A 15,699-nucleotide genomic window follows, 5' to 3' on the forward strand; every position below is an offset into this window, starting at 1 on the left:
GGAGAAGACTAAACTGAGACCCAGAAATTATTCTGTACCTTCATAGGGCCAAGAGTTTGGATTTAGTTACTTTGTTCTCCAGTGCCAAAGTTTCTCAGTTGATGGAAAACTGTAAAATGTGTTGAAAAACACAAAGTGCTATGTGCACCATAACAATTATTATATATAAAATGAAAGAAGTGATCCAAATGGTTTTCAGGGTGGCTTCCAGCCTTACTGTATCAAAATTATAGACTGTCTGGGTCTATAATTTGCGCATGAACTCAGTAAGTATTGCGCGGTGCTTGGCACATGCTTAGCAAACTATAAATGCTTATTCCCTTGGCTTAAAGAGGTTGGACTTGTTTTAATCAACTATCAGTGTGTTCTTTTTAGTTCTCTAGAGATAAAATCTTATTGACTGACAGTAGGAGTACTGGTAAAATATTTAAGGGATTGTGATCACTTCCTGTTTATATTTAGCAGGCTGAAAAAAATCAGTGGGCATCATGTGAATTTCTAACTTGCCCATTTTTTTCATGAATACAGTAGCATTCTAATGCTTGAAAACATTTTTGCAATGATGATTCCTTTGCTTTCAGAGCTCAGTTATGCCTGGATCTTCAATGAATACCCTTCCTATCAGGATAACCGCCGCTTCGTTTCTCAAGAGACTGGGAATCTGTATATTGCCAAAGTAGAAAAGTCAGATGTTGGGAACTATACCTGTGTGGTTACGAATACAGTGACAAATCACAAGGTCCTGGGACCACCCACACCACTAATATTGAGAAATGATGGTGAGTTTCCTAAGGGATTTTGTTATTCCCGTGTTTTGAGATCATATGTTGCATATGGAAAACTGTTATATTATTGGCACACAAACGCTGTCTAAATGAAATTTAAGAAAAGTTTAATGCTTTTTACATTTAGTTACCTATACTTGCTCCACTTGTGTAAGAAGTAAGCCCATGAATCTGTTTTGAAAACTAATTAGAAATTTAATTGCTAATCTCAACAGGAATGGAATGTGGATTTAGGTGAGTATAAATAACAAAGTGTTTCTTTTTCACTTAAAATGTATACACAGGCAGAATGAAGTAGAAGGTTGAACACCTAGCTCATTAATCAATTCTATGTAATTTAGTATTAAGTGTCCAGAAAGAAGTTTTAAATTATCCAAATAACTTCTGGATTTATGATACTAATGACATAGTTCACACCACAATGAAATGCAGGAATACCAAGGCTTATTTGAGAAATAAATTTTAATTTCCAATACTTTTGTGAGAATGTTTCAAGAAAACATGTGATTTTCCCCTTAATTATCTGGATGAATGACATAACAGTGTATGGTAATTCACCGTGTGCTTTTCAAAGGTAATCGTACTGAACTGTATGCCAAAAATCTAGTTCCACTATGCCTTTTCCCCACCAGGAGTCTTTTTATGAATTCTGTCCCCTCTTCTTGAGATGCTTCTCCTCCTCTGAGTCCCAGCCTTTCATTTGACTAAATGATACTGGCCCTTTCATTTTCTTCAAGTATATCACTTTCTCCCAGAAGTTACGTCTGTCTGACTCCCTCCCCACTATGCTGCATCAGGTATCTTCTCTATCAAGTCCAATAAAGCCCATTACTATAACCCCAAGAACTCTTCATTTTGTATCACAATTACCAGTGTGTTTCCCTGTCTCCCTAACTATAAACTTGCTATTTTAGAAGCACATGTAGTGCCTTGATCACTAGTATGTCTCCAATACCTGTACAATACCTGAAACATAGGAGATTCTTAATAGATATTTGTGGAGTAAAAGAAAACAAAACACAATTAAGTCTTTCAATAATGGCCAGTATAGAGATTTAAGCCGCCATGGTTAAATGTTTATGTTTCTATTCTTTTTAAATTCCATGCCCATCAAGTACACACTTGAGCCTTCCATTATGAACAGGAATTACTAGACTCATTGTACAGGTAAGGAAACTGTCAGACAAGAATGTTAATAACAAGCTTTTACTAGGTACTTAACTATTTGCTGGATGCTCAGAATTTTACCAGAATTATTTCAGTGAAACCTCAAGCAACTATATGAGGAATATCCTCTTTTATCTTTTATAGATGAATGAACTGGGGCTCAGACATGTTAAATAACAAACCCCAAAGCCACATACCTAGCTAAAAACTAATGGCTCCACAGTTCACACTTAGCTCCCACGTCCTGTTGATTCCAGAGCTAATACATTAATGCCTCAATCACTAGGTTTCATTTCATTACACTCTACCACCTCTTACCTGAATTTGTACAACACAAACTTGCGGATTCAAGCCTAGAACTCAGATTTCTCTCCAAATATGTTCTTCTTCCCTTCTGTACTGAAGGGACTTTGTACCCAGGTGCGGCTGTGAATAAGAATTTCTTAGAACAGGATATTTGTAGACAAACCAACTTGCAAATAGGGTCTGAGCATCCTTACAGCATAAACCGTACTATGGAATTTTTTAGCAAATGATGTAGATTTGAATCATTCCTTTATTTACTCATGCATTTAACATGTATTTATTTAGCACTTACTATGTGACAGCCACTATTAGTGCAGTGAACAAGAACAATAGGGCCTCTATCTCATTTCACCCACATGTTCTGGGAGGACACAGGTAAAAAACAAACATAAACAGAAACAAAAACCCAATTACTTTAGTACTAAATACAACAGTATGGTAAAATACAGGTCCTATGGAGTGGAATGTCTACTTTAGGCAGAATTGTCACTGAAAACCTTTCTGAGGAGATGACATATGAGCTGAGACTTGAATTCTAAGAAGTCAGCCCCTGTGATGATCAGAGGGAGGAGCAGTGCAGACTGAGTTGACATCACATGCAAAGGCCCTGAGGCCTGAAAAAACACTGGGCATGTTCAGGAAGAAAAGAGAATGTGAGCATGGACAGAGCATAATGAGCAGGGTGAAGGTTGCTTCGAGTTGATATTGGAAAAGAATCAGTAGCCAGATCATGTAGACCATGGAAAAAAGCCTGGATTTTATCTCAAGTGCAATGAGAAGCCATTAGAGGATTTTATGCAAGATAGTGATGTATGTTTTGTAAAAGTTTCCTTAGCTACTGTGTAGAGATTGACTAAACAAGTGAGAGTGGTCGCTGCATGTCCAACTGAAAGACTCTGCAGCAATTCAGTTGGGAAATGGTGGCAGCTTGAACTAGGTAGGGAGTAGCAGGGGGAACAGAGAAGTGGATGGATTGAGAATCTGGTTTGCGGGTAAAGCTGCCCGAATTTGCCTATGCACTGAATGTGGGAGGTGTTGGAAGAGAAAATCAGGGGTGACACATAGGTTTCTGGTGTAACAACTGGGTTGATGGGAATGCCATTTACTGAGGTTTTACTGAACAGGGTTGGAAGGGGGAAATCCAAAGTATTATTTTAGTCATTATTTGTAAAGCCAAAAGCTTGACTTTTCTCTTGGCAACAGAAAGAAGTATTTGCTTTCTGCTGCTTCTGCCATCTCTCTGTCATAACACCCGTCTGATATATTCACATGTGCTTATCAGCTCGCCTTCTCCACCTCACCGACATTGTGATCAAGCACAGATTGTAGGTTTCATCCAGCTTTGTTCTGGGGACCAGCACAGTGCTTGCCAGATGACACACGTTAAATTAATATGTTAGAATAAGCTGAATTAGATTAAATAAAACTAAAAATTTTATCCATTTAAAAAGCTATCGATGCTCTCTCTCCAGACCTAAGGATGAAGAAACTTTGTCAAAAGATGTGCTCCAATGGCGTTTTGTATAGAATTATTTAAAAATAAATCCCTCTGACCTCTGTTTATAATGCACTTACACCAGAATGTCTGTTCAGTGGTGTTATTATCCATTCAGGTGTCTCAAGTAACAAATGTAATGAAATATTGATGATTCACTAAGACCTAGCCCAGGAGACATGTTGCACAGAGTTGCTAGAAGGAACACAAATTCAGGAACATAAGAACTCCAGAATCATGGACACCTCAAGTTGGCAACAACTTTGCCTTTTGCTTCGTTTTTAGATATATCTTGACTTGTGTAATATATCTTCATAGAGATGCCAAACATTTTTGATAGAATATTTTATCACAAAATTAGCAGAATAAGGATCTCATTCTTCAGCAATTAATGCCCATTCATTCTTAATTTCCATGAGAGTTGCATGGTGAAAATTCATAATATGTCTTTCCCATTTGGGCTGGAGTATATAAAATGGATACTTGAACTATATTACTGAGCACAAAATAGTTTATTTAATTAGCTCTTTCTGGAGGTAAGAGAAAAGGGGAAATATAAATCAAGAAGAGATTGCAAAATAAAGATGACATTCTTATTAAAGTCTATTCTACAGGAATAAAATCAATAAAATTATCATTCTGTATGATCTTGTATTTAGGGACTGTACATTAGACTGATAAGTACAAGGCTGTATAGAATTTGTACAATCATTTTGTTAATTGAAGCTCTCTCAAAATTGCACATCCTCCTTCTGCCTCCGAAATGCAAATAAGCAAGGCAACAGAGTTTATTGCCTGAAGTGAACTAATTACCATGGCTAGTCATTTTCTCTGCTAAGTGCAGATGTAGTTTAAAGAACTAGATGTCCTCAATATTCAGGTTATTTCCTTGGAGTTCCAGCTAAGCATTTCTGGACTATGATTCATTGTTTCCAGCCCAAAAGGTGACAGTGAGTCATAAAGAGTGAACAGTGAACGTTGACTCAAGTCCTGAAAGGCGTCGAGTGTGATGTGTCCCATGTTTATCCCACTGACCCTTTTTACCCCTTGTCCCCAGCTCACCACAAGTCGGCAAGACTTCAGTACTTTATGTTCCCTTCACACCCCCACACTGTTCACCTGGCTCACCCCTTCCTATGTCTCAGATTGTTACTGAAATGTAGAACAGGATGGTTTAGAGGTCAGACCTGAGGACTCTGGAACTGGGCTCCCAGGATGGAATACAGCTGCGCCACTTATTAGCTATGTGACTGTGGATGTCAGTTTCATCTCCCTGTGCTCCATTTTCTCATCAGTCAAGTGAGGATGATAGTACCTAGCTCAGAGGCTTATTTTCTGGGTTAAATTACAAATAAAGTGCTTTGATCAATGACAAAATAGAAAGGCAGCATCAGTAACTTACTTACATAGATATACTCAACAAATTATATCTATATACTTAATATTTTTTAATGTTTACTTCTGAGAGAGAGAGAGAGAGAGAGAGAGAGAGAGAGAGAGAGAGAGTACATGTGTGTGCACGAGCAGGGGAGAGGCAGAGAGAGAGAGGGACACAGAGGATCCGAAGCAGGCTCTGTGCTGACAGCAGAGAGCCCAGTGGGGGGGACTCGAACTGTTAGATCACAACCTGAGCCAAAGTCAGACACTTAACCAGCAGAGCCACCCAGGCACCCCTCAACAAATTACATTTTTAAAAACAGATTACATAGTGTATAGATAGTATGATCCTTGTTTTGTAAAGTATATGTGAATTAGGACAGAGAAGGTTGGAAATACTGCTCTTCAAAATGCTAACAGTGTTAAACTTTGAAGTGTTTAACTTTCAGTGGCAAAATGTTTGATTCTTATTTTTTTTCTGTTTGCTTTGTTGTATTTTCTAATTTTTCTACAATGATTAGAGATATTTTGAATTTTTAGAAAAACATTTGGTAAAAGGGTTATGTATAGATTATTGACTCTACAAGACACTTAGAGATCACCCAGTTTTCTATCTTTATTCTTTGACAAAGAAGAGCATTGAAAACCAGGAGAGTAAGGTGAGGAAGCACCGGGGAGAAATGCCCAGTGCCCTGTCGCTGTGCCGTTTACCTGAGGTTCAGGAAAGCTGTTTGGGGCTCTAGATTAACAGATTTACCTTGTACCTTTTATGTTATGACTTAAATATTTTTAATATTGATAGTTCTCCTAAATAATGACATGTTGCTGTATAGTACTTACTTCCAGGAAGTATACAGTTGAGAGTTATTAGACAAATGTGAGAGAGTTTTATATCAGAGTTTATTTACCTAGATATTTTGAAATCTGCTTTGGAAAGATAATGTAACTTGTTGTGTGGGAAAGTGCACCTGTTACTTAGGTACCATGAAGAAAAGCAAGATTTAATTGAGAAAACTATATCATAATTATTTTTAAGACAGGTACTAAAGTCATCTATGGATCAATATTAGCCAACTGCTGGTTATTAATGATGATGAGCCTGCTCTATTATGAGCTTCCTAAACAGATATCAAAGGATTATCCCTAAATTTCTATAAACAAAGTAATAGATTACCCAGACAACATTAACTACAAGAGAAATCGTAGATTTAGGTGATAGTTATAATGGCTATTTCTTCTGTCTTTAATCACTACCCCCAGCTCCTTCTAAAATGGCTGAAGAGGAGAAAAATTGGCAGATATTAGTACAGTCTTGGAAAAATGAGGTCATGTCCATGAGAATGTTTATGTACATTACATTTATATATAATTGAGCAGGAGTTATTATATGACCTTTGCCTTTTCTCTCTCTTTTTCCCTAGGCTGGCTGGGGATTGGTTTGGCAGTCCTTTGTTTTCCTTATTAGAACCAAGACAGATTTTGAGCAGTTCATAGCCAGCATCTGTGGGATGGATCTGTGCTTTGTATGGTGGATATTAAATGTTTTTGAATATTATCTCTAATGATAACTCTAAATAGAGGAAACACTAAGGAACAGGGAATAAAGGGTTTATCTTATCTTAGAGTTTCAAAATCTCTCTCTTTTCTCCTTTTCTCTTTCTCTTCCATTTCTGTATGTATATACATTTATAAACATGTATGTAGGCTATGTTGTGTAAATACACATATGTTTTATACACAAGATATATATTGCCTTTGGAAGTTAAAATGTAAACTTCACTTTTCTGAATATTATACTTCCATGTAAAGTTAAATTATTTAAAATTTGTATAACCAGAGTAACTGGTGATATTTTTCTAAGTTCTCACTCATTTTTCCCAGCCTAATTTTATGTAGCCATGAAAATTCTGGGGTGCCTGGGTGGCTCAACCGGTTAAGCATCCAACTCTTGATTTTGGCTCAGGTCATGATCTCACAGTGGTGGTATTGAGCCCTGTGGTGAGCTCTGTGCTGAACATAGAGCCAGCTTGGGATTCTCTCTCTTACTCTCTCTCTCTGTCCCTCTCCCTGGTTCATGCTCTCTCTCTCACAAAAGAACAAAAAAAAAAAAAAAAGAAAGAAAATGCTGAGCATGGTCAGCACTGAAGTATTTAACATTCTCACCTGAAATCACCTTTAACCTAGTGGACAAGAGACCAGCTAACAACTTCAGTTTCCTGCAGTTTCAGAGCAGGAGGGACAGAAATAGATGTTCTGGACATAGGGTTGAGAATGTCCCTGGGTGGTGCCAACCACCTTTATCTCTTTTGCCGTGGCCTCACCTCACCTGGGTTGCTGTGAAAGGGGGACAGGACTAAAAGTCAAGAAGAAAAGAAGCTATGGGAATCTGGGCTGCAGTCCCAGATCTACCACTAACTCACATGACACAATCGTGCCATTTCTTTAGTCCTCAGTTTTCTCAGCTATTAAAATGATTAATTTCTAATAAACCACATCTAAGGTTTCATCTAGTTGTCCTCTAGGATTCCAGTCACAACATTTGTACATTACCGTACTCCAGTCTGAGTATTCGCACAAGGCAGATAATATCAGATGCTAATCAACAGACAGATTGCTGTTCATTGGTTGGATTTCTCCCAATGCTAAAAACCAATCCTAGCACAAAACTAGGGGCATTCACTCTTTCTGACCGAAATGGTCATTTGTGAGCCTTCACCTCTATGACTAATGGTGGCTCAGAAGACTGCATTCCAAAGTTCCAAATTTAAGACCAAAGACTAAAAACTGGAACACATAAAACTAGAACATTCTGGAATATTATGTAATATTGATGCAGTGTAATGTATCCTCCATTATGATATGCCATCTGTTGATAGTAGACTTTTGTAATATTGCCCCAAACTGGATTAGAACCTCAAGTGAGCATTAACAACCAGTGTGTGTCTTCATAAACAAAGCACCTTTATTGGTAGGCCACTTAACCTTGTGGGATCAGATCAGAAACCCAGTCATTAAGATCTTTTTTTTTTTAATTGTAAACTTGATCTACAACCTTTTTATTGATGACCTAGTGTATAAACTAGCAAGGATGACACCTCTGCTTGGCAGTGGGTAGAAATACGTTCTTCACTCAGACATATTTCTTTGTTACTTAAGATCTAGAGTTTATACCAAAACACTTTGTTTTATTTTACTCTCACTTCTAATTGCAACTTTTGTGTGGCATTGTCATAGCAATCATGTCTTGTTTTTAATTCTCTAACAACATCACAGTTGAGGATCTGTGGGCGTAAAACATGTTTTATGAGGAGAATATCTAAATGACTAAAGGATGTGAGATATTTTGCTAAACTGCCATTGCTAATCTGATTTAATAGTGTCTTAATGGCTCTGGATATTTTGAAGGCTTGACAAGCTTAGAAACTTGGCAGTCAGCTTTAGACCCCTAGCACAGTTGTTCCATTTCAGGTCCATGTGGGCCAAAGGTCTTAGATGGTCATTTAACTAGTCAGTTAGAAAGCATCTGTTAAGTACCCGTTGTGTGTGGCACACTATAAAATAAAAAGATGCACACTCAGCCCCTGAAACCCTACAGTCTTAGAGAATTCCAAATGAGTGAAGGCTCTAAAGTTTCGTTCTTACTGGAGTCACTGAATTGAGTTCCGGAAAACACATTTACAGACAGTAGGATTAGAAATGAATAAGGGAAGCAGAGGTGCCTAGCCTAAAATAAAGATGACTTGGAGCATTCATTTGATTATGCATTTAACCAACAAATATTCATGGAGCACCTGTTGTATGCTTGTCACTAGGAATGCAGAAGTGTTTCTGTGCTAGATTATAGTCTAGCTGAGGAGCCTTACTGCAGTCTGAGGCAGGAGTGGGGCCACATTAGGGGAGAGTGGAGAAGTAAAGCAGGTTCATTTAAGTTTCTTTTGTAATAAGAGCCTGCAGTGGAGGGTGAAGTGGGATTGTGTATTAATTGTGCCTTGGAGGTGAGGAAATCTGACCTGGTTGTTGGGAATCAGTCCAAGCTTCCATCAAGAGTTGAGGAAGGTAGGGGCGCCTGGGTGGCGCAGTCGGTTAAGCGTCCGACATCAGCCAGGTCACGATCTCGCGGTCCGTGAGTTCGAGCCCCGCGTCGGGCTCTGGGCTGATGGCTCAGAGCCTGGAGCCTGTTTCCGATTCTGTGTCTCCCTCTCTCTCTGCCCCTCCCCCGTTCATGCTCTGTCTCTCTCTGTCCCAAAAATAAATAAACGTTGAAAAAAAATTTAAAAAAAAAAAAAAAAAAAAGAGTTGAGGAAGGTAAAGAATTCCTGGCAGTGAGGACAGAATTTGTGTAAACCAGGAGTCAGCAGACTCCCTCCTGCAGGCCTCTTCTGCCCATGGCCTGTTTTTGTAAATAAAGTTTACCGTTTTGTCCATAGAAATATTGGGTGTTCTTAGTTAATTCGTAGATACTTTATAATTTTTGTTGCTATTGCAAATGGTTCCTTATTTTGAATCACATTCTCTAGTTAGTTATTGCTGATGTACAGAAATGCTATTTTTTTGTGTGTGAGTCTACATTTGGCAAGCTTGCTGACATCTCTTGTTAGTTCTAATAGTTTGTCAATTCTATCAACTCTCTCAAACTTTGCTATTTTTCTCATTTCCTCTAAGCCAAGGGTCAGCCAGCTTAGGGCTCAGGAGTCATATAGCATACCATCTTTTTGTAAATAAGATTTTATTGGACCATAGCCATGTCCTTTTTGTTTACATATTGTCTGTGGATGCTTTTCAGCTACAGTGGCAGAGTTAAGTTGTAACAGAGACTGCATGGCTCATAAAACCTAAATAAAATCCTTGTTCTCTGTCACTTTACAGTAAAACTTTGCCAGTCCCTGACAACATGATAATATCTTTAAATATCTGAAGACTGTCCATCAAAAGACTTGTTTTTTTGCGGCTACAAAGACTTGAACTAGGACTAACATGCACAAATTAGAGGGAGAGAGAGAGAGAGTATTTTATTGAAGACCACATGAAGAACGTTTTAGTAGGCTTAACATAAAAGTACTTACTCAATGGAAGATGAAAGCTGGCTTTCTTTCACTTAAAAGAAGACAACCTTGTAATTACTTGTCCAAACTGGAAACTGTTAGCAAATTGTTTCAGGATTTCAGGTAAACCAGGACTCTTTGAGTCAAACCCAGATGCATTCAGTCTACCTTTATAGGAGATTGCCTTCTGGAGTAACTCAAGTTATCTCTGCACTTTAATTATTGAGAAGGAAGCAAAGAATTCAGGTTTGAGGTCAAAATGTTTATTTTCACATCCCACAGATTTCTGAATACACCCTAAAACACCAAGTTTAAGAGGTGATGTACAGCCTTCAGTCTCTTTATTCCTCTCCTCCAGCACTGGGGAGGTTGTTTGTGTCATCATTGTCTCAAACTCAGTGGAAATTCAGCTATTGGAGGGTGGAAGGTGGTAAAAGATTTTCCTTGGGTGGTTCCCTAGACCTCACAATGTTTCCTTCAACCAAGAACAAAACAAGTCTTTTTTAAAAGAGCAAAGTGTTAAACTCAGACAAAAGGATTAGTATGACTCATGAGATATTTCAAAATATGTGTAATGATCTGTATATGCATCATATGACAATCCACAAGAAAGTCAATGTGGGAACTTTTCATAAGATGATGTTTGCAATTTTTTTACTAGAAAATACCACTTTGTGGAAGTTGGTAAAAGTCCCTTCTGTGGTTTAATTTAGCAAGCACAGATTCCAGCTAAGGCAGGTGTTGGCAAAATGTTATGGCACGCAACTCTGCAAAGTGGCTTCTTTCTGCCAACACAGCGCTCTGCAAATTGTAGTTAAATAAGCATGGTGTGTGGCTGATTTCTCTTTCATAGTCTGTAATTTGCCAGTTATTTTGTTAAATTCTATGTTCTTACAGACATCAGCATCACCTTAATGATTTTCCAGGTTTTAAAAGGGGAACAGTCATTGCCACAAGGTCACCTACAAGTCCAGACTCTTGATGGGCATTGTCACTGGTAGGATTCCATTAATAATACTCTCACAATGACTAGCTCATAAGAGAGGTCTAGCATTATTATGTTATACTTTTTGCTTTGACGTAACACTTCGTGGTTCCTACAGACATTCTTAAAGTGTACTCTGTGACCAGAAGCTTCAACATCACCTGTGAAATTGTTACCAATGCACATTCTTGGTCTCCATGTCCACATTCTAAATCAGAAACTTAAGCCTTCAAGGTGATTTAAAGTTTGAGATCCACTGGTTTAGAAAAAGACCTTAGGAATTTCTAGCCATGTCTTCCTCAGAAAGTCAACTCTTTGAGTTATTCAGTAAACAATCATTGCCTACATATGCCTTGTTACCATGAAATGTGCTGAAAAAGAGGAGCCTACAGGTGTCATGAAGGTAACAACCAGGTGTACGTTACCCACATTGTGCCCCTATTGCTAGGTACATTGCCTGTTTTATGGTTGGTATTACATGAATATTTACTGCATTAATCCATCAGAATATAAATAAAGCTAAGCTCTTGACTCCTGATGTTTCTGATGTGTAGAATTTTAAGTGTTGTAATTTTTGCTATTGTTATGGTGGCTCTCTTCACAGAATGGAAAACACTGATGATGCATTTTAATGAATTAAGATTTCCTTTTTTATTTTATGTTTATAAATATGTGTCTAAGTGTCTCCAAAATTGAAAGCAAAAGTTGTCTCTGTAGGGAAATTGTATCATGAATGAATGAAATCATGCAAGAGAAAGGGAATATGGCTGAGATTATATATTCTGGTTGATCTTGATTCTATTATATGCACTCTTTATTTTCACTTACTTTAGTGTGTGGACACAGCTAGGCCTTCATATATTCCCACCTTTTAAATAGTTTGAAGATGGAAAAATGGTCTGGAGCAATTCCATCAGTGGCCTTTCTCTTTCTGCCTAATCATTCTGTGAATCACCAGAGCAGCTGTAGACCAATTAAGTTCAAAAGTGTACAGGTGGTCAAAGGAATGACTTGAAAAATGTACTCTAGTTATAAGGAGCCTTTTGTTTCATAAAAAAATTAAAATGGCAACAGCTTTTTAAATTTAATGTACAAAATAAAGGCCAAAATAGTTAAAATGAAATAAATAGTCAAATAAAAATATGGCTTGTTTCAGATGTAACTCAATTACATAGAACAGTTCGCAGGTGTCTCCTCCACCCCAAGTGTTCATAATATAGTTGGAGATAATTGCTTCCTTCATTTTTTATGACTTTAATACTAGAACAATCTTTATATATAATGAAAATTCTTTAAACATCATGAACACTATGCCATCCCATCTCTGATCCATATCTTTATGTCCTGTAACAACTGCTATAAACACAGATCAATCTGTCTTATTACTAACTCTGTTACTTGAATTTCTATAGCTGTAAATAAAGATCAGTGTGTATCAACCCAGAAATCATCCACATGACCACCTAAATAGCCTAGAGTTCATTTTAAAGAAAAACACGGTCTAAGTGAGTGAACTCATACAAGAAGCCATGATGATGATACTTTAGAAATGACTTTCATGGCTGGAAGGAAGTGCATGATTGACTTAATGGCTATTATGTGTCATAGGAGAAGGCCCATATTCCTACATTTTTCCTCCCTTCCACAAATTTCTACTCGTCACAATTTTTTTCTTTTTTTTACTGTGATTTTTTAAATGTTATTAAATAATAATATTAACATTAACAGAGAGAGAGAAAGAGACCATGGGAATGGGAGGGGCAGAGAGAGAGAGAGAGAGAGAGAATATCCCAAGAAGGTTCCACACTGTCAGCACAGAGGCTGATGTGGGGCTCAAACCTACGAACCATGAGATCATGACCTGAGCCAAGAGTTAGACACTCAACCGCTGAGCCACCCAATCACCCCACAATTTTTTTTTCATATGCCTGGTACTGAACTAGGATTTGTGAGGGTTACAGAAAAAATTTGAAAGTCTTTCCATTTTTCGAGAAAGTGAAAACACAAAGAAAAAGAGATAACATATATATATAAATAGCTATAAAGATGATCGACAACAGCAATGCTGTTTGAGAGGGGCCCAAAATTTTATGTGTAAAATGACATTATTTATATGGCAGTAGTTTTTTGGTGAGTTTAAGTGAAAGCACTCCTCTGAAGGGGCTCCATTTGAGCTGAGACATGAAGCAAGAGAAAAGTTATCCGCCCAAAAATCATAGGAAGCATGAAAAATGAAAGACATTTCCACACAAAGACTTGCAAGCAAATGTTCTTAGAAGTATAACTAATTATCACTAAAAGTGGAGGCGACCTAAATAAATGCCCATTAACTGGTATTATGAGTTGAATTGTGTCCCTCAAAAAAGATATGTTGAAGATGTAACCCTCCTAGTACTCAAAATATGACCTTATCTGGAAATATGGTTTTTATAGGTGCAGTTAATTCAGGTGAAGTCATATCAGACTGCAGTTGGTCATTAATCCAGTATGACTGGTGTCCTTATAAAAGTACAATGGGAAGACACATAGAGAGAATGCCGTGTGATGACAGAAGTAGAGACTTGAGTGATACAGGTGTAAGCCCAGGAACACCAAAGATTTATGGCCACCACCAGAAGCTAGGAGGAGGCAAGGGACAATTCTACCCAGAATGTCAGAGAGGGCAGAGCCCTGTCATCACTTCATTTATGACTTCTACCCTCCAGAACTGTGAGAGAATACATTTCTTTTTCTTTAAGCCATTCCGTTTGTGTCATGTTGTTGCTAATATGACCAGGACAGACATAAATAAGATATGGTATAACCATACAGTTGAATAGTATTCAGCAATAAACAGGAACAAACTACTGATAAATTCTGCAACATGGATGAACCTTGATCACACTATGCCAAGTGAAAGAGCCCAGATACAAAAGAACACATGGTGTATAATTCCATTTATATGAAACATCCAGAAAAGGCAAATTATCAGAGAGAGAAAGCAGATTAGAAGCTGCCTTGGGCTGGAATGGGTTCTGAGGATTGACTATAAATAGACATGAAGGATCATGGGGTGATGGAAATGCTGAAAAAAGTGGATTATGGCCATGACTTTGCAACTTGGTTAATTTACTGAAAATCTTTGAATTTGTACGTAAATTATACCTCAGTAAATGTGTGTGTGTGTGTTTTTTTTAAGAAGTCAGGGGAAACAGTAGAGCTGAGGCCCAGAGGTATTAATGCTGTCTGGTCATTTAAAGGCCACTGTGAGGTATAGAGTGGTCCAGACAGAGGAAGGGAAAAAGGATCCTAGAGGAGTGGACTTTGAGTCTGGGCCTTGATAAGTAGGAGTTTAGGATGAGGAGATGACATGGCACAGGACCATGCACACTGTCTCTGCATTGCAGTGATATCTCACTTTCTCAGGACAAGATTGTGTGAGATGTATTTTCTCCTTGGTATATCTTTCAGAGCTGGGTTAAAGAAACCTAATGCGTATGTAATGTTTAAAGAAAGAGAAGGCAGGGGGACCACCTGATCACTGCTAAAACAGCCTTGCCTGTTGTATTTTAACATTATTGTCTCATCTCCCTCCCACACATGATACACTGCAGTGCAGACTGTTATGATTTCCTGGGAGCACAAAAGACCTCTTTCTCCCAAAGCAATTCTTTTTTTAATTAACACTGCTCTTGGAGTACATAGCCATGCGCACACACACACACACACACACACACACACACCACTAAAAGGTGTTAACTTGTTCCTGGGCTGAGAGTCATACTACTGATATTTATGGGACAATGAGTCAACCGTATGGGCTGTTGGTTAGCAAGTTCAGCAGCTGTGGGTGAATGCCGTCATTAGCAAGTGCCACTTCTTTGCTGGTCTGGCTTTGTGGCAAATGCTTAAAGGAAGGCAAACCCGAATTTAAGTGGAAGGGAACCCAAACTGGCCAAAAAGGAAGGAGTGGTTTTGTATCTGAATGTGGCAACATGGATTTAATGTATTTGAATCTAGTTTTCCAGTGTTCTTCATTGCGGTGGTGAGAGGCCATAGTAAAAGAGGAATTGGGGACCACATTTACAAACTGGAACACCAGCTAGTTTGTTGTAAAACTAAAGACAAACTGCTTAACCCCTTTGAGGTTACAGCCTTGCTCACAAAAGGGAGGGATAGATTAGAACCGATTTTAATTGCATTGGGGGAGTGGGTTATAGTCCTTTTGAGAATAGATTGCTAGCTGCAGGTCCTCTCTGTAGGAAAGTGTTCATCCATGAATGCCAAGATTAAAAATGCTGAACTAAATTATTTAAAAGGCCCCTTCCAAATCCAACCTTCCCTGTCATTCTATGAAAGGAAAAAAATCAAAGTTATGTTCAACTTTGCACTTTGGACCACATACTTCACAGCAAACCTAGCTAGACAGTTAGGTTATCTCACAGCATTGATTTTCTTTTTTGCACATTAGCAAAATCCCCTTGGTGCTTCCCAAACATTGAAGCTGCAGATGAAAACGGTCACCTCAACCAAATGAGTGGAGTCATTTCTCTCTGTCATTGT

The 15,699-nt window shown here is 38.1% G+C and overlaps 1 protein-coding gene across 1 annotated transcript in view; it reads left to right on the forward strand.

Moving 5' to 3' along the window:
• CNTN4 (contactin 4) overlaps nt 1-15,699 on the forward strand; it is a 309,731-nt gene that overhangs the window by 129,962 nt on the left and 164,070 nt on the right. Inside the window, exon 5 of the mRNA XM_047095199.1 lies at nt 582-779. Within this exon, the coding sequence (XP_046951155.1) occupies nt 582-779 (198 nt within the window). The remainder of the gene's footprint in view (nt 1-581; nt 780-15,699) is intronic.

The sequence above is a fragment of the Lynx rufus genome, unplaced genomic scaffold (genome assembly GCF_022079265.1).
Source record: "Lynx rufus isolate CCGP_SWC_20201006 ecotype Redwood Valley unplaced genomic scaffold, mLynRuf1.p SCAF_4, whole genome shotgun sequence".
NCBI lineage: Eukaryota > Metazoa > Chordata > Mammalia > Carnivora > Felidae > Lynx > Lynx rufus.